This window comes from Desmodus rotundus, chromosome 1 (assembly GCF_022682495.2).
Source record: "Desmodus rotundus isolate HL8 chromosome 1, HLdesRot8A.1, whole genome shotgun sequence".
NCBI lineage: Eukaryota > Metazoa > Chordata > Mammalia > Chiroptera > Phyllostomidae > Desmodus > Desmodus rotundus.
Genome location: NC_071387.1, coordinates 122,579,728 through 122,598,330, shown reverse-complemented (window position 1 = coordinate 122,598,330; position 18,603 = coordinate 122,579,728). Strand labels below are relative to the sequence as shown.

General features: G+C 45.5%; 1 protein-coding gene across 3 annotated transcripts in view; it reads left to right on the top strand.

Moving 5' to 3' along the window:
• TMEM225B (transmembrane protein 225B) overlaps positions 1 to 18,603 on the top strand; it is a 38,120-nt gene that overhangs the window by 12,477 nt on the left and 7,040 nt on the right. The window contains exons 3-7 of one of the 3 annotated variants that reach the window (XM_045204423.2): positions 5,179 to 5,374; positions 6,775 to 6,866; positions 9,176 to 9,386; positions 10,871 to 11,017; positions 11,845 to 11,982. In XM_045204423.2, the coding sequence (XP_045060358.1) occupies positions 6,855 to 6,866; positions 9,176 to 9,386; positions 10,871 to 11,017; positions 11,845 to 11,982 (508 nt within the window). In that variant the 5' untranslated portion in view covers positions 5,179 to 5,374; positions 6,775 to 6,854. Of the gene's footprint in view, positions 1 to 5,178; positions 5,406 to 6,774; positions 6,867 to 9,175; positions 9,387 to 10,870; positions 11,018 to 11,844; positions 11,983 to 18,603 lie in introns of all 3 variants that reach the window. The other 2 variants (XM_045204422.2, XM_024571526.3) reach the window with 2 other exon arrangements.

Genomic DNA, 18,603 nt, shown 5'->3' with positions numbered 1-18,603 from the left:
GGCCTGGGGAAGAGCTGAGCCTGGGGGAAGTTAGAACCCTAGAGACTCCAGCCCCAACTCATGGGTACTCCACCCACTTTTCCAGCAGGCAATTCCCTTTTCCTTTCCCTGGGAAAATATGAAAATGCTTCTAGAGGAGGCTATAATCTACACTTGTGCACACATTCTAAAATTTCCAGTCCTAGGAGGTGCTGGCCTGGCAGTCCCCAGCCATACTTTGCATCCAAATGGGTGAGGGGCATCTCCTTTGCTGTGGCTAAAGAGGTGTAGAAGTCTTTGGGCAAAGGGAAAATAGAAGACGAGAAATGAATTTTAGCACTAGCACCCAAATGTGATTGCCCAAATCCCATCAAAGGCCTCTCATGGTCCTCAGGATGAAATTCTACAAGACCTTTCACATGCTAGTCCTGCCCACCGACTTTCCAGCCTTTCTGTGACCACTCCTCCCAGTCATTTTGAAATGCCTTGGGTCCTTGAACACAGTATTTTTCAACTCGAAAAAGCCAATAGTGGGTTATAAAATTAATTAATTGTAATGAGGTGCAACTAGCACTAAGGGTAAAAGGAGAAAGAGGGAGGGCTAGAATGGAATAAAAAACATGCATGTGCATTGCATGTAACAGAGGTAAGTGACTTTTGTCCCGAGTGTGAGCGCACAAGCTTGCCATGTACAGTTCTTGCCGTAGAGTAGGCGAAAGCCTCTGCACCACGCAGGCCCTTTGGGGAATAAGGTTCTGTCCAAATCTCATCTTGGCAGTCCTTGGACTGAACTTTTGTTGTTCTGCAATTCCTGTAGCATGCTATAGTTCCTTTATGCGCTGATCACACTAAAAAAATGAGTTGTTCGTTTGCTGTCTTCTGTGCTAGCTCCATTGCAGGCTCCATAAGGGCAGGGACTGTATGCACCTACCACTGTATCTGTTATTAGAGAAAGCACCCATGTCAGGCTGCTGAATGATAAACCTGAGTTTAGGTTCTGGCTGTGTGGTTTGTGTTGTCAGACAAGTTCTTTTTATTTTTTCCAATGTTTTATCTGAAAGATTTCAATATACAGAAAAGTTGAAAGAGTAGTATCGTAAACACTCTCTATATCCTCCACTTAGATGAACAACCATTCATTCTTCCATGTTTGCTTTTTATCTATATACTTGTTTTTCTGAATCATTAAAAAGTAAGCCTGGCTATAACCTTCACCTCTAGATACTGTGGCATGGTTCTCCTAAGATTATGGTGGTTCTCTTACATATCACGCTACTATCAGCACACCTAAGAAGATGAATGTAATTCCACGATAGTATCTAAGGTGTAGTCCATCTTCAGATTTTTCCCAGCTGCTCCAAGAATGTGTTTTATGCCTCTTTCATTTCAAATCAAAATAAAATCAAAGGTCACATGTTGCATTTGGTTTTGTCTCTTTAGTTTCTTTTAATCTAGAACAGTTCCTCCACCCTTTTTTTTTTAAATCACATTCACTTTAGGAGGAGTCAGAATAGTTATCCTTTAGAATTTTTCAGAAAACTGACTTCTGTTTTCCTCTGGTGGTGTTTCACTCCCTCCTCAACCCTCTATAGTTCCTCTAAACTGGAGCAAGGTTCAGAGCAGGGGTGTCAAACTCATTTTCACCGGGGGCCACATCAGCCTTGCTGTTGCCTTCAAAGGGCCGAATGTAATTTCGGCTCCTTAACAGTTAAGGAGTAGTTACATTTATACCATCCTAAAATTATTTCAGCCTTTTGAAGGCAACCGCGAGGCTGATGTGGCCCCCCATGAAAATGAGTTTGACACCCCTGGTTTTGAGGATTGATTAAAGATTTTTGGCGAGAACATGCCTTCATTCTCTCTCTCTTCTGGATGCACATGATTACAGGTTATTCCACGCAAAGTAGTGCTGTTTGTTCACTTGTTGAAGATCTATCCTATGTAAAGATATGTTTCTTTTTTGCCATTGGTGAATAATTTGCAAAGATGATAAACTCCAGCACAGTGCGAAGAATCTATTCCTCTGCAGCCTAATGTTCTTAGCAGTCATCCATGACCTTTTAGTAACCTCCACGATGATTTGGACAAGTTCTTAACCTGAGACTCATTTCTTGGTCTGTGGTATGGGAATAATATTGCCTGTCATTTTTGTTTTCCCCTCCCACTCACCCGCGATCACCCTCTATGGGATATGCATTTCTGTGATTCTGTTCCTGTTTTACTTGTTTGCTTAGCTTGTTTTTGGTTTTGTTTTAGGTTTGGTTGTTAATCTGTGAGTTTGTTGTCATTTTACTGTTCATATTTTTTATCTTCTTTTTCTTTGATAAATCCCTTTAACATTTCATAACATAAGGGCTGGGTGATGATGAACTCCTTTAACTTGACCTTATCTGGGAAGCACTTTATCTGCCCTTTCATTCTAAATGAAAGCTTTGCTGGATGGAGTCATCTTGGATGTAGGTCCTTGCCTTTCATGACTTGGAATACTTCTTGCCAGTCCCTTCTTGCCTGGAAGGTCTCTTTTGAGAAATCAGCTGACAGTCTTATGGGCACTCCTTTGTAGGTAACTGTCTCATTTTCTCTTGCTGCTTTTAAGATTCTCTCCTTATCTTTCATCTTGAGTAATGTAATTACGATGTGCCTTGGTGTGTTCCTCCTTGGGTCCAACTTCTTTGGGACTCTGAGCTTCCTGGACTTCCTGAAAGTCTATTTCTTTTGCCAGATTGGGGAAGTTCTCCTTCATTATTTTTTCAAATAAGTTTTCAATTCGTCGCTCTTCCTCTTCTCCTTCTGGCACCCCTATGATTCAGATGTTGGAACATTTAAAGATATCCTCTAGGTTCCTAAGCCCCTCCTCATTTTTTTGAATTCTTATTCATTCTGTTCTGGTTGAAAGTTTCCTTCTTCCTTCTGCTCCAAACCCTTGATTTGAGTCCTGGTTACCTTCCCGTCACTGTTGGCTCCCTGTACATTTTCCTTTATCTCACTTTTCATAGCCTTCATTTTTTTCCTCTAATTTGTGACTGTATTCAACCAATTCTGTGAGTATCCTGATTACCAGTGTTTTGAACTATGTATCTGATAGGTTGGCTATCTCTTCGTTGCTTAGTTGTATTTTTTCTGGAGCTTTGATGTGTTCTTTCATTTGGGCCTTTTTTTTTTTTTTTTTTTTTTTTTTGTCTCCGCACCTGGTATGTAGTAAGGGTGTTCACCAAGGCAACCCCCACGTCACTGTGCTGTGACGCAGTCTGTGGGGGAGGGGCCTGAGAGGGAACAATGCCACTTGCTCAACTCTCTGCCAGTTTTCAGTCACTTCCCCAGCTACCCACAAGCAAAGTGGGCCCTTCTGGTGCTGATTCCTAAGTGGGTGGGTTTGTGTACGTTCTAGGACCCTGTGGGTATCTCCAGCGAACTCTCCGGTGAGGCTGGGAGTTCCTCCTGCTGCTGCCTCAACCCCCACAGGTGTTTTCAGTCAGAGGCTTTGAAGCTTTATTTCCCCATGCTGCAACCTTGGGTTGTGTGGTCTATCTCGCTCCCAGTTGTTCCTCCTGGTTTATCTGCATGCTAATGTGGGACCCCTTGGTCCACAAGCCACCGCCTCCACCCCCCCAACACCCCCCCTCCATCTGCCAGCCGCTGCCTTGCCTACCCCAGTCCTCCAGTCAGCTGCCTTGCCCTGAGTCCTCTCTGCCTGGCTGCCCATCTCCGCCCCTCCTACTGGTCTGGATGAATGATTCTTCTTTAACTCTGGTTGTCAGACTTCCGTACAGTTCAATTTTCTGTCAGTTCTGGTTGTTTTTTGTTTTTAAATTTGTTGTCCTTCTTTTGATTGTGTGAGGAGGCACAGTGTGTCTACCTATGCCTCCATCTTGGCCGGAATTCTAGTGCCTGTCATTTTTGTATTTGATGTGTAATGGCATTGAAAAGTAATGTATAACAGTGCATATGAAAATGCTGTCATGGTCTGCCACCATTTCTCCCTTTGTCTGAGAACACTATCCCCTTTTCTTTAAGAAAGTTCTCCCTAGTCTGCTCCAAATATGTGGTCCAAATTGCTGGCTTCCTAGATGACCCTACTGCCTGGCCACTGTGGGGCACAGCTGACTCATCTTCTTACGCCAGAGTGGAATGAGCATGTGACCCAAACCAAGACAATCTGAATGCTTCCCTAGGAAATTTTGAACCAAGGAGGGGTGGGAACAGGGTGAGGAAAACATTCTTTTTCCCTAGGATGGCTAAATATGAGGGTGTGGGTCTGGAAGTTGCCTGTTTACCCTTATACCTGGAGAAAGCCTATCAGATGGAGGAGATCAAAGCTACATTCCTGAGATCAGGTCAGAGAGTTGTCCAGGGGTGTTCCTGGCCTGGCTCCAGTCCTCGCCAGCTGTTCTTCTCCCCTGACCAGCTAAGCCAATGAAGGCCCTCTCTTGCCTGAACATTTACAAGTTGGGTTCTAAACCTTATGACAGATAGAATCTGGAAGCATAAAGCCTGTCATGTGCCTATCACATCATAGATGATGTAAAGTAGTGTGGTCCATGCCCCTCGTCCCTCCCTGTTGTCTTTTGGTATGTACTACATACCTAGTGGAGAGGTGTGAAGGGGTTCTAGACATGGTCCATGTCCTGGAGTCTAAAAATCTTACGAGTTGTAAATGCATTTTCTAGGTGAGCGCAGACTCAGAGCAAGGGGAGCTAGTGACTTATCCAACTCCAGGAGTACCTGCTTTGGCCACTAGAACCAACCGCCCCCACCCCACCCCACCCCACCGCCCCTCCCCAGGGTTGGAAGCCAGTCCTGCCTCCATTGAGTGCCCTCTCTTTGAAAAGTTTAAAACCAGCCCCGGTGTTGAGAGGTTCAAACACCGTATTCTAGGAGGGCAGAGAAGGGAAATGAACGTCAGGGCCAGGAAGGCCTGAGGGAGACCAGAGCACATGCGCAGTATGAAGGCTGGAGCGTGGTTGGGAGCTAGGGTCTTGGGGAAGGGAAGTGAATTGACAGGGCCCTGGGTTTTCAGGAAACCCAGGGCTTCTTCCAGATTCCCAGTCGAGGCTGCTATTTGTGCAGCACTATCTCTGTATGCTCGGGGGTGGGGTGGGGGGCGGGGCGGTCAATCATGACGTGTTTTCCAGCCACTTCTCATTGGACGCTTTCTGCCGTCCGTCAGGCGGAGTTACTATTATTAATTCCCTTTCACAGATGAGAAAACTGACACCCAGGAGAGAGAAGTAACTTACCCAAGGTCACCCTGCTGGTAATGGCAGAGTTGGAATTCAAATTCAGATCCGGTGGACTTCAGCTTGCTTGCTCTAACCCCCACCCTGTTCTGCGCGCTGGCGAGCGAGGCCTGACTGAGAACAACCCCTGAAGCCAGATTCTTCTAGAGGAGGGTCAGGTCAGCAGCGGCTGGACAACCTTTCTGAGGGGTGAGCCCCTGTCTTCCTCTGTAGGGCCCCAGGGCTCGGGGGACTTTGCTCAGAGACCAAGCATACCAGTGCCTGGCCTCTGGGGCCAACGGCAGCCTGGACTGCGGGCCGAAGGGGCAGACGAGTGGGGTGCTGGTGGCTCGCGCCACTGCAGTGGGGTCACCTGGAGGGGAGTCCTGCCAGGGAGACCCGGAGATACCAATGGTGCCCCTGGAGAGGGCGGGGAGGCCAGTGGAGGGTGAGTGGAGGTGGCTTCATGGGTCCGGAGGGGGAGGGCATGGAGCAGACAACCCCTCCCCAGGGCTAAACATAACCCATTGAGCTGTTGGGACCTGTAGGGTAGTGTCTGGGGGCAGATGGCCAGATTGGGGCCCATCTTTGGATGTGGAAAATGTCACTGTGACTTTGAGGCCATGGAAGGTCTGGGCAGTGGAAGGTTGCAGGGGAACAATGGCCTTCCCTCGGCCAGGACAGGTCCCTCCTGGTCTGTTCCCTGTTCCAACCCAGGTGTACTTTATGTCACCCACCTCTTTATCCCCCAGTACAGTTTCCAGGTGTCCCCGGGGGTGCACAGGGCCTGGGGAGGTGACAGGGCTGCACTCAGGCTGTTGAAGGGTGGTTCAGAGAGACTGTCCCAGAGCCAACCCCCCAACTGAGAACCCTCCACCCAAGGGGGTAGTTCTCAGACGCGCCTCCTGGCCCCAGCGGGGAGATGCAGCTCTTCTGTTTTCCAGTGTCTGAGGTCCTTTTTAAATAACAATTAAAACAGTCAGTGATAGTAGATGACAGGATTTTTTGTTTTGTTTTGAACGCCCTTGGCAAAATAAAAAGTTGATAATCCTACCTTCCTCCATTTTCTCTCCCATTCTCACACACGCATATTAACATACCTATTAAAAATTGCAGATTCCACTAAATTTCACATTTGGAAATCACTGAACTGAACTGCTGGCCAGTAGCAGCTGGTGAGGTGGGAAGGGCAGCTGTGAGGCTTTCTGGTCCATGGCCTCCTCTGGCTGACTGGGATCCTGGAGCCTTCACTCGTTTCTTCAGTACAAAGGGATCTGCAAATCCTCTTTTATATTAAAATGTCAGTGGTCCTTTGAGTCTGGCCTCCGTTCATTCCTCAAATTGCATATGCGTGCAGTCCCAGCAGTAACTGCTCTTCCACACAGGATCCTGGCCTGTCCTCAGAGAAAGGCCCACAAGGTCCTCCTCACTGGACAGTGGGCTGGGGATGGAAGGTGGGTGGGGGTGGGGCGGGGGGTGCAGACAGGAGGTGGTACATTGGGTGGCCCCATGGTAACCCCCAGGCTGGGGAGAGGAAAGCACTGTATCATGTAATGTGTTTCTTTGTCTCTCTCTGCAGCAGTTTCCAAGAGCCTGCAAATTCCTGTCTTTTTTTTTTTTTTTTTGTCCCTGAATTGTTCTCATTGGCCTAACCTGGGCATGGGGCGTCCAGTAAGTACACAGTTAACTTTTGTGGGGGGGATGGATAATGGGTAGTGGCCAGGTGGTCTACATGGAGTATACAGGACCAAGTTGAGTTTTGCAGAAGTGGAATTTAAAAGGTCTGGATGAGCAGAGAGGGTACCCCCAAGGGAAGGACCCCAGACATGGAAGCTACAGAGGCTTGGGGTGGACTGTGGTCCAGCACTGGAGGGAGACATTGTGGGGGGGGGGGCGGGAAGGGTTGGTAGTTGGAAAATTTTGTGAAAACTGGGAGGCTGATGATCCAGAAGCATGGGAGAATGGGAGAAGCCAGCATGAGCTCCTGGCTACAGTGTGGGTGATGGGGAGAATAACTGAAATGGTCAGCTTTGGGCAAGTTTAGATTGCGGGGAGGAGATAAGAAGGGGTACAGACCATCGATGAAAATGTCCAGGGTACCCCAACCCCATCCAGGGCATGGGGATCAATATGTAGCCGTGAATTCTACCTGGAGAGTTTTAGAGCTAGAACTCAACACGCTGTCCCACTGACTTCATCATTTTAGAGCAAAGGAACCAAAGGTTCTAAAGTTTAGGTGACTTATCGGTCAGCCTAGAGGGTGGAGGGGAGATTGAAAGGGGAGCCTTGCAGAGAGAGAAGGATCCAATTTTTCAGGTGAGGAGAAGAGAAAACTCGTGAGTGACAGAAAGGAAGAGCACGTTAGGACATTTCCAAAGCACTCCTACAGCATTCAAAGAGGAACAATAAACAGTGTAGCCGGGAGGGTGCCCACACCATTGCCTTCTGCCTTTATGCTTGCTCTGCTTTAGTTCTCAAAGCTTCAGAGACACCCCTAGTCCCCAGCTGGAGTGAGGGGGGTCTGCATCATGGACTGTGGAGAGGCCTTAGTGCCTGGGTGTGAACAAGGGTGTTTGCACAGAGTGCAGAGAGCTAGGAGCAGTGCCTTTACTCTGAGGACCCTGTCACCTGCAGTCACCTGTGCACAGCTGGAGTCCCTAGTGCTGCCAAGCACAGCCCGTGGAAAGAAGGACTGTTGTATTGAGATGCTTCTCACTTCCCTTGCCATGTGTGTCTCTCACCCCCTGATGCCTCCCTTCTGCACCACCAGGTGGCCAGGTCATCAGTGCCGTTCGATGCGTTCCAATGAGGCCCGCCCTCCCTGCAGTACCCCAGGCTCCCGCTCAATTCCTCTCCTTCCTCTACTTGTTCCTCTCCACCTTGGGGAAGACTCATTCCTCAGGGCTGCCACGCTTGGCAAAGGCAGAGAGGAAAGCAGACTAGTTGAACAAACTTGCCCTTAGATTGTGAGTGGCCACTAGTCCCTTTTCCCACAGGAATATTTGAATTTTAGGAGAAGTCCATCCTTTCACCCCCCAACTTTAACTAAGCTCTTGAGTCCCAGCACTGTACTTGACCCTTCAGTGTGCAGTTTTTCATTTGGTCCTCCCAATGACCCACTGGGCAAGTGTCATATCCTCCCTTTTCCAAGTGGGGACCCAAACTCCTGAATGTTTTAGCAAGTTTCCCATGGTTACACAACCAGCAAGTGATAAAGCTGGGATGCTAATTGAGAGCGTCTAAAGCCAAGTCCAGCCAGCTCTTATCTTCTACGTCTCAGGTACTCCTTCAAAAGACGGCATCTGTAATGACAGTGGTGAAGGAGAAGATATGAGTGATCCTTAACTGAGGGCCTTGACCTCCAGGCCTAGAGGGTACCTAGGGCTTCAGGAAGGTCTGTGGAACTAGTTGGGAAACTTCCTTTGTACATATGATCTGCTCATTTTTCAGCAGAGTGCTTCTGGCCAGTTGGACCCCTTCCCATCTAAACCGGGGTTCTGGGGCAAGAAGACCAGCTACTGAGTAAGGGCACTTCAGACTCTGGTCTTCTCTCCCCAGGTCCTCATTCTGAAATCTCAACAGGCAAATAGCTGATGGAAAGAGAGCAGTGGAGAGGCTCCTCTGTGGCCATGGGTTGGATGTTAATGGTCACCCATTAGAATTGAGTGGTTAGAACTTCAGAGCTGGAAGAGGTTGGGGAGAGCCTAATCCAACCTCTTCATTTTGCAGAGGTGGAAATTGGGGCTCAGAGAGGGGACCCCACATTCCCAAGATCAGCCGGTGAGTTAGTGGCAGAAAATGTCGTGTTTTTTAGGTCCACTGAAGAAGTCTATAAGGCTGTCAAGTTTATCAAAGCAAAGAAATCAGTATTTACTGGGCCTCACATATGTGCTAGCTTTTCCACAGGCATTTTCTCCTTGTGCCACATGAGAATTGGGATCAGATGCCCCACCTCTCACCCTCACTTTTCCCTTACACAGGTGATGCTGTCTTTAGAGGACAAGGACATAAAGGGCTTCACATGGGCCATAGCCCCGGCCTTGACCTCACTGGGTTACCTGCTCATACTGCTGGTCACCATCTTCCCCTTCTGGGTTCGCCTTGTGAATGAAGAGTCCCGTGAAGTGTTTTTCAGTGGCCTGTTTGAGAACTGCTTTCATATCAAGTGCTGGAAGCCTCGACCCTTGTCCAGTAAGGAGGGATGGAAGCAGGGACTGGGAAGAGGTGGGGCTGGTGCAGGGACTGGGGGTGGCAGAGGACAGGATTAAATAAGCCCATGAGGGCATTTTCTCTAAGTCTCCGCTCTGAGGGTTAGAGCAAAGTAGGCGGCTGGGAGGGGTTAATGATGTCAGGCTGACACTGGAGTCAGGAGCCAGGGTGTCAGCAACAAAGTTTATTTCTGGGGAAAGAGTGGCTCTACCTGAGATGGGGTAGAGGACCCTGCCCTGCTCTGTGAGGCTCCCCTACCTCTCAGGGCTGCCATTAGCCCATCCAGACAGCACCCTTTAGGAGCTTCTAGCCGGGGAAGCAGCCTGGTTAGCAGAGTGCAGGGTCAATTTCAGCCTCCATTTGTCCCCTTGGCCACATACCTGTCCAACTCTGGGTGGCAGCTCTGCAGGTAATGTGCTCAGGCCTGTGTACCACATTACCAATGAGACACTCGAAACCATGTTTTACAAGGAACTTGGAAAGAGATAGTGTCTGCTTGGAAAAGAGGTGACCTTGGGATAACACCCTAGGGGTTATCTCCTGGTAATAGGAGAGACACTTTGGGGGAAGATAGGCCAGACTGTGTGAGCTCTCTGATCCAGGGTTCCTCAGCCCAGGCACTACTGATGGTCTGGGTTGGACGATCTTTATTGGGAGCTCCCTTGTTTCTTATAGGTTAGCAGCACCCCAGCCTTCTTCTACCTTCTAGATACCAGTAGAACACCCCCTCCCTTAGTTGTGACAGACAAGATGACTTCTTGGCACTGCCAAATATTCCCCGAGGGTCAACATCGTCTCTGGTTGAGATTGAGAAGCATTGTTTTAACTCAAGGGTAGACTCTAGAACTCTGGGTCTTTGACAATACCTTTGTCACTTTATTCCACCCCCCCAGGTGTCCATTTCTGCACATTCCAGAGGGTATACAAACTCATTTTAACATGGGTCTCAATCATGTAAGGGTCAGAGTCTTAAGGACAGGTATCACCCGTCCTTAAGGGTGATGTCCTTAAGACTCCGACTCTGCTGCTTTGGGTCTGTTTCATTACTTCTATTAACCAGGATGACTATAGGGGTTCCCCGCAGAGGTCGGAACATCTTGATCTCACAAAGTTCTGATTTGCCACCAGTGACTTCTTTCAGTGTGACCAGTATCGATGCAATTCCTTATGTTTCCTCATGAAATAAATTCTCTCATGAGGGTTTTATTTTATGTTGTTTTTAAAACCACCGTTCATCCATCTAATTTTTTTGGTTTGTCTACTTTGATGTCATGGGGAACCAAATGGGGCCAGAGCTTTCTTGGGGCCAAAGTGGCAGGGTCAGAACCTTGGTGCCAGGCCACACGTTGGGACCCGAAGTGGTGGAGCTCCAGGGGTCATCCCCAGCCAGAATCCGTGGGCTCTGTGGGCTCTGCCCTTTGGGGTCAGGGTGCCCAGCGCCAGCCTGCTCTCCCCCCCCCCTGCAGTTTACATCACCCTTGGCCGTGTTTCCCTGCTGTCTGCAGTCGTCTTGTCTTTCCTCACCACGCTCATCATGGTGTCCTTTGCATCTCAGCTCTTTCCAAGGACCCGGAAGCACAATTTTGTGTCAGCCTTCTTCAGCTTCCTCACAGGTGTGGAACAAGCACAAAGGCCTTGGGGAAGGCTTGGGGAGGGGCCCAAAGGTGGGTAGGGGGGAGGGGAGAAGGGGGGTGGTCTCTGTGATGTCAGGAGAGAGGATTTTAAGGCCTCTTCTCTTGGCTTCTCTGTGAAGTAGCCCACTGCCGCATCCACCCCTCAGTATTTATGACCCCTCTTCTTAAGGGCTTCTCAGCGCTCCACACTTCCAGCTAGCACAGCCCTTACCACACTGGCTGGGGTCCTTTGTCTGGTGGTCATTTTACCATAATTTCTATTCCAGTGACTATTGTAGAGTCTGGAATAGAATTTTACTACAGTTAAATTCAATATACAGTTGAATTCAATATTCTAATACAATATAAATGTTTCTTAGATGGGTAAATGGAAAGACTGTCTCTGCTCTTTGGAACCTTTGCTTCTAAAGGTAGACCAAGGCCCTCCCCTGCCATGAGATGGAGGAGCCGGAAGTTTCACAGTGGGAAAATCAGGCTGAGTTCAGTCCAAAGCATCACACCCGAAGGGCCCAGGCTGGAGTCAGCTGAGGTCATGAGCACAAAGGGTACTCAGGAAAGGGATTTCTGATTAGGGGGCCCCTGGGGGGCGAGGCACATGGGCTTTGAGATGAGTGGCAAACGGGCAAGGCAGGCATGTGGGGTGGAAGTTACTGACTTGGAGAGGGCAAGGTGTGCCAGCAGAAGAAAGGAGCCTCCAGGCAGGAGCCACCCAGCCTACATGGCTCTGTCTGACTAAGTCCGAGGAAGGCCGGAGCAAAGGCAGAACCACAGGAGGAGAGCAAGGGTGCTTCTCTGTGACCCTGCAGGGGCTTGCGCTCTCCTGGCCTTGTTGCTGCATGCCCTGGAGATCCAGAGTCTGACGATGAAGCCCAGCCCTCCCCAGTTCTCCGTGCAGTGGCCTTACTACGTCCTGGGCTTTGGCATCTTTCTGTTCATAGTGGCTGGTGAGTGTCCTGGGGCTGGTGCCCCTCTCCCTCTCCCTGTCCTCTGTCTGGATTCAGGAGCCATGGACCCTCTATAACTGCGCTGTTCAATTAATTAAAATGAAATAAAGTTAGAAATTCAATACCTCAGCCACACTAGACACATTCCAAATGCTTAATAACCACATTATTATGTGTCTAGTGGCTACCATATTAGACAGTACAGATATAGAAATTTCATTGTTGCAGGAAGTTCTGCTGGACAGCACTGTTCTAGAGCTTCAACCCTACCCCCACCGTTGTCCTTCCCAATTCTTATCCTACTTGACTTCAGAACCAAACTCTTCCAAATTTTCATACTGTTCCTTACACTGTCTTGTGTCCTAAGACTTATTCCTCACCCTACCCTCTTTATCTCTACAGACCATCCCCATCTAAGTTCATAGTCCTATCAAATTTTATCTCTACTCCTGATCCTCTCCCTGCTCAGTTAACCTGACCCATGATTATTAACTATTTTAATTCAACCTTATTATACATGGAATATATAATAAAGAATATTCAAATGTATCTGTAAGATATAAGTAATTAAAAATAATCTGTACACCAATATTTCTACCATATAGTTTAAGAACCAGCCATATTTCATTCACTGCACTGCTTATATTACACCCTTATTTTATGTACCACTGAGAAAGAAAAAGTGATGCCAAGTGTAACGTAAGATGCTATAGCTTGTAAGACACACCCTCATTTCACAGATGTTAAAATGTAAAAAAAAAAAACTGGCTCGTCAAACTTAATGAAATATGGTAGTACACGAAGTGTCTTTGAGGTCTCCCCCAGCTCAACCATCGGGCTCTTTCTGATCCTTTCATCTTTTCTCCCTAAACCAGAATCATTTATTCTGAAACTTTGCCAGTTTAATTGGTGTAAGATTGTGTCTCATGCTATTAAAATGCATTTCCGTAATTACTAAACAGGTTGAACATATTGCATGTATTTATTGGCCATTTGTGTTTTCTATTTTAAGGAATTCTTATTTAGTATTTTTCCTATCTTTTGTCCTTTCAAAGTGATTTGTAGGAGTTCTCTGTATAATTTAGATACTAATCCTTTATTAGTATAGATATTGCACATATCTTCTAGTTTAGGGCCTGGCTTTTTACTTCTTATATTGGATTCTTTGAGGAACAGGAGTTAATTTTTTACTGCTAAATTTATTGATATTTTCCCTTAAATTGTTTCTTCCCTTTGTGTATTATTTAAGACATCTGTCCTTGTTGAGGTCTTTTTTCTTCTTTTTTAAAAAGATTTTATTGTTGTTCAATTACAGTTGTCCCCATTTTCCCCCCTTTGCTCTCCTCCGCCCAGATCACCCCCCACTCCCACAGTCAATCCCCACCCTGTTGTCCATGTTTACGGGTCATTTATACCTGTTCCTTGACTAGTCCCTTCCCCTTCTTTTCACCCTTAATGCTCTCCCCACTTCTCTCTGGTCGCTGTCAGCCTGTTCCTTGTTTCCATGCCAATGGTTCTATTTTGCTCGTTTGTTTGTTTTGCTCATTAGGTTCCTCTTATAGGTGAGATCATACAGTATTTGTCTTTCATCACCTGGCTTATTTCACTTAGCATAATGCTCTCCAGTTCCATCCATGCTGTTGCGAACGGTAGGAGCTCCTTCTTTCTTTCTCCTACATAGTATTCCATTGTGTAAATGCACCACAGTTTTTTGATTCACTCATTTACTGATGGGCACTTAGGCTGTTTCTAGCACTTGGCTATTATAAATAATGTTGCTATGAACATTGGGGTGCATACGTTTTTTTGATTTGGTGGCATGCTAAAAGTGAAGGAGTGGAAAAAATATTACAATCGCACAGACATGAAAAAAGAAGCTGGGGTAGCCATACTTATATCAGAAAAAATAGACTTCAAAACAAAGACCATAAAAAGAGACAAAGAATGTCACTATATAATACTTAAGGACATAGTCCATCAAGAAGATGTAACCCTTATAAACATTTGCACCCAACATAGGAGCACCTAAAATATGTAAGGAAAATTTTGGAGGACTTCAAGAAAGATATCGACAGCAACACATTCATGGTAGGGGATTTAACACCCCACTGTTAAAATGGATAGATCTTCCAAACAAAGAATCAATAAGGGTGTTGTGACATTGAACAACACTCTGGAGCACAGGTGGCAAACACAAGGCCCACGGGCCAAATCCAGCCCTCCACCTTGTTTTATCCAGCCCGGCACCTTGTTTCTGCCTGGTGGCAGCACTGAGCTCCTTGCCCCTGGTTGAGGAGTAGTGACATTTATACAGTCCTAAAATTACATTCGGCCTTTTGAAGGCAACCACGAGGCTGATGTGGCCCCCAGTGAAAATGAGTTTGACATCCTTTCTCCAGAGCAAATGGTCTTAATTGATATATAAAGAACCTTTTACCCCAAAGAAGCAAAATATACATTCTGTTCAAATGCACATGGAACATTTTCAAAGATAGACCACATGGTAGGACACAAAACAAGCCTCAACAAATTCGAGAAAATTGAAATCATATCAAGCATCTTCTTGGAACACAGTGGCTTGAAACTAGAAACCAACCTCGAGGAAAAAAAACTCCTTGTTGAGGTCTTAAAGATATATTCTAATATCATCTTCTAAACTTTTGTAGTTTTGCTTTCTGATCTTAACTCTTTAATCATTTTGACTAAATTTATGGTGTGAGGTAGGAATCATTTCATTGTGTTTTTTCAATGAATATTGAGTTGTTATAATGGCAGTTATTGACTAATCTGCACTGATCTGTAGTGCCATTTCTGTTACTAATCATATTTCCACATTCTATTAATTTGTCTCCTATAGTGCCCAAACCATACTTTCATAGTCTCTGTAGCTTTATGCTAACTTGATATTATATATTATGATATCTTGTACGAAAAATTCTACTTGTTCTTTTTCAGAGGTAACTTAGATATTTTGGCCTTTAAAAAAATATATGTTTTATTGATTATGCTATTACAGTTGTCCCAATTTTTCCACCTTTGCCCACCTCTGCCTGGTACCCCCGCTTCCCTCCAGCTATCCCGCACTTAGTTTATGTCCATGGATCGAGCATATAATTTCTTTGGCTTCTCCATTTCCTATGCTATTCTTAATATCCCCCTGTCTATTTTGTACCTACACATTATGCTTCTTATTCCCTGCACCTTTTCCTCCATTGTCCCCTTTTCCCCTCCCAGCTGATGACCCTCCAAATTACCTCTATATCTATGATTCTGTTCCTTTTCTGGTTGTTTGCTTAGTTGGTTTTTTTAGATGCAGTTGTTGATAGTTGTGAATTTGTTGCCATTTTAGTGTTCATAATTTTGATCTTCTTTTTCTTAAATAAGTCCCTTGAACATTTCATATAATAAGGGATTGGTGATGATGAACTCCTTCAGCTTTACCTTGTCTGGGAAGCACTTTATCTGCCCTTCCATTCTAAATGATACCTTTGCTCGATAGAGTAATCTAGGTTGTAAGTCCTTGCTTTTCATCACTTTGAATACACCTTGCCAAGCCCTTCTTGCCTGCAAGGTTTCTTTTGAGAAATCAGCTGACAGTCTTATGGGAAAACCTTTGTAGATAATTGTCTGCTTTTCTCTTGCTGTTTTTAGATTCTCTCTTTATCTTTAAACTTTAGCATTTTAAATATGATGTGTCTTGTGTTCCTCTTGGGGTCCAACTTGTTTGGGTCTCTCTGAGCTGCTGGACTTGTATGTCTACTTCCTTCGCTAGATTGGGAAAGTTTTCCTTCATTATTTTTTCAAAGAAGTTTTCAATTTCTTGTTCTTCCTCTTCTTCTGGCACTCCTAAGATTTGGATGTTGGTACATTTGGAGATGTCCCAGAGACTTCTTATACTCTCCTCGATTTTTTGAATTCTTGTTTCTTCTTGCTGTTCTGGTTGAATGCTTATTTCTTCCTTACGTCCCAAATTGTTGATTTGAATCCCATCTTCTTCACTTTCACTGTTGGTTCCCTGTAGATTTTTCTTTATTGCTCTTAGTGTAACATTCATTTCTTCCTTTATGTCTTTGCTGTACTCAGTGAGTTCTTTGAGCATCCTGATCACCAGTGTTTTAACTCTGCATCTGATAGGTTAGTTATCTCCATTTCATTCAGTTCCCTTTCTGGGGTTTTGTTCTGTTCTTTCATGTGGGCCATATTTCTTTGTCTCCTCAATTTGGCAGCCTCCCTGAATTTGTTTCTGTGTACTAGGTACAGCTGCTTTGACTCTGTGTCTTAGTAGCATGGCCTATTGTAGAAAAGACACCCGTAAATTGTGTGGGGCAGAGCCTTAGGTGTTCACCAGGGTGGGGCAACCCACATTGCTGTGTTGTGGTGCTGTATGTGGGGGAGGGGTCAGAAAGGGAACAATGCCACTTGCTTGGCTCTTGGCCGGCTTTCAGTCACTTCTGCAACTCACAAACAAATTGGGTCCTTCTGGTGCTGGTTCCCAAGTGGGTGGGCTTGTGTATGTTCTAGGACTCTGTGGGCCTCTCCATCAAACTCTACTGTGAGGCTGGGAGTTTCTCCCCCTGCCAAAACCCCCATAGGTTTTTATAGCCAGAGGTTTTGAGGCTTTATTTCCCAGTGCTGAAACTCTGGGTTGCATGCTGTCTGGCTCCCCAGTTGTTCCTCCCGGTTTATCTGGATACAAATGTGGGACCGCCAGCCACCACCTCATTCGCCCAGTCCTCCACCTACTGCCTTCCACTTGTCCCCTCCACCCCTCCTACTGGTCTGGATGAATGTTTCTTCTTTAACTCCTTGGTTGTTAGACTTCCATACAGTTCAATTTTCTGGCAGTTCTGGATGTTTTCTCTTTATAAATTTGTTGTCCTTCTTTTGGTTGTGCAAGGAGGCAAAGTGTATCCACCTACACCTCCATCTTGGCTGGAAGTCCCTCTATTATTTGTCCCTGTATTATTTGTTTTGAGGTCTAGTTGTAATTCTCTCTGTGGTTGTGCAAGGAGGCAAAGCATGTCTACCTATGCCTCCATCTTGACTGGGAGATGGCCTTTATTCTTATGTATAAGAAAATATTTCTTATATGTATATATATTTTTTACATATAAGAAATCTTTCATTATATTTCCCAGGAAAAATTCTATTGAAATTCATTTGGAATTACACCAATGATATGGTTAATTTAGGGAGAGCTGATTAAAAAACTAATAATATTGTATCTTCCTGTTAACAAGGTATTTTTCTTTGCTTTTCCTTAAGTCTTCCTTAATGGTTATTTAAAAGTTTCATAATTTTGTCATTTTATTTTTCCCCCTAGATATATGTACCTCCAGTATGATGATAATTAGATAGTAAAGGGATGTTTTATTATGAAGTACTGTATATATGTATACATATTTAAGGTAGATAATATTTGTCATATTAAGGAAGTTACCTTCTAGTTCCAGTTTGCAAAGATTTATGCTTTCTTTTTAATCATGAATGGGTGTTAAGTTTTATTGGATGCTTTTTCTTTTTGCATGTATTAAAATCATTAACTTTTCTCCTTTAGCCCATTAATGTGGCAGATAACTTTGGACATTTGTGATATCTTTTTTGTTGTTGTTCAGCTTTTTCTGTAACATTTTCTTTAGGATTTTGCATTCATGTTATGAGTGAGATTATTTATAAAAAATTTTTCTCTTGTATTGCCCTTTTCCAATTTTGATATTACGGTTTTATAGCCTTTATAAAATGAGTGAGGGTATCCTTTTTCTTTCTAATTTCTGAGTTCATGTTTAGAATTATTATTTTTTCCTGTATAAGCTGGCCTGTAAACGGAGTATGGTATTTCTCTATGGAAAGATTTTAAGTTCATGACTCAGCTTCTTCTTAAGGATTATAGGACTATTCAGGTATTTTATTTATTCTTGAGCCAATTTGGGGAATTTATATATTTTTATAAATTTATACATTTTATCTAAGTTTTAAAATAAATTGACAAAATTATTGAAAATATTTTCTTTCTGAGAACCAAGATGGCGGCGTAGGTAGACACACTGCGCCTCATCGCACAACCAGAACTGACAGAGAATCGAACAGCAAGGGGGACCAACACCAAGTAAATAGAAAATAAACATTCATCCAGACTGGTAGGAGGGGCGGAGACGGGCACCGGGGTGGAGAGGACTCGCGTGGCTGTGGCGGGACTGAGACTGGCGGAGTGTGGGACAAATGGCGCAGGCAGTCTGAGCACTAGCAGACCCTGCGGCCCCACATTTGCACAGATAAACCAAGAGGGCCGGACTCAGAGTGGCGGAGAACGGGGCAGGCAGAGCAGCAGGTAGCATCCCGCGGCACCACATTCGCCCACAGATAAACCGGACAAATGGCGGGGAGCGAAGCAGACCGAGTAACCCAGGGCTCCAGCTCAGGGAAATAAAGCCTCAAACCTCTGATTGAAAACGCCCGTGGGGGTTGGGGCGGCAGCAGGAGAGACTCCCAGCCTCACAGGAGAGGTCATTGGAGAGACCCACAGGGGCCTAGAGTGTGCACAGGCCCACTTACTCAGGAACCAGCACCAGAGTGGCCCAGTTTGATTGTGGGTAGCAGAGTGAAAGATTGAAAGCCGGAGGA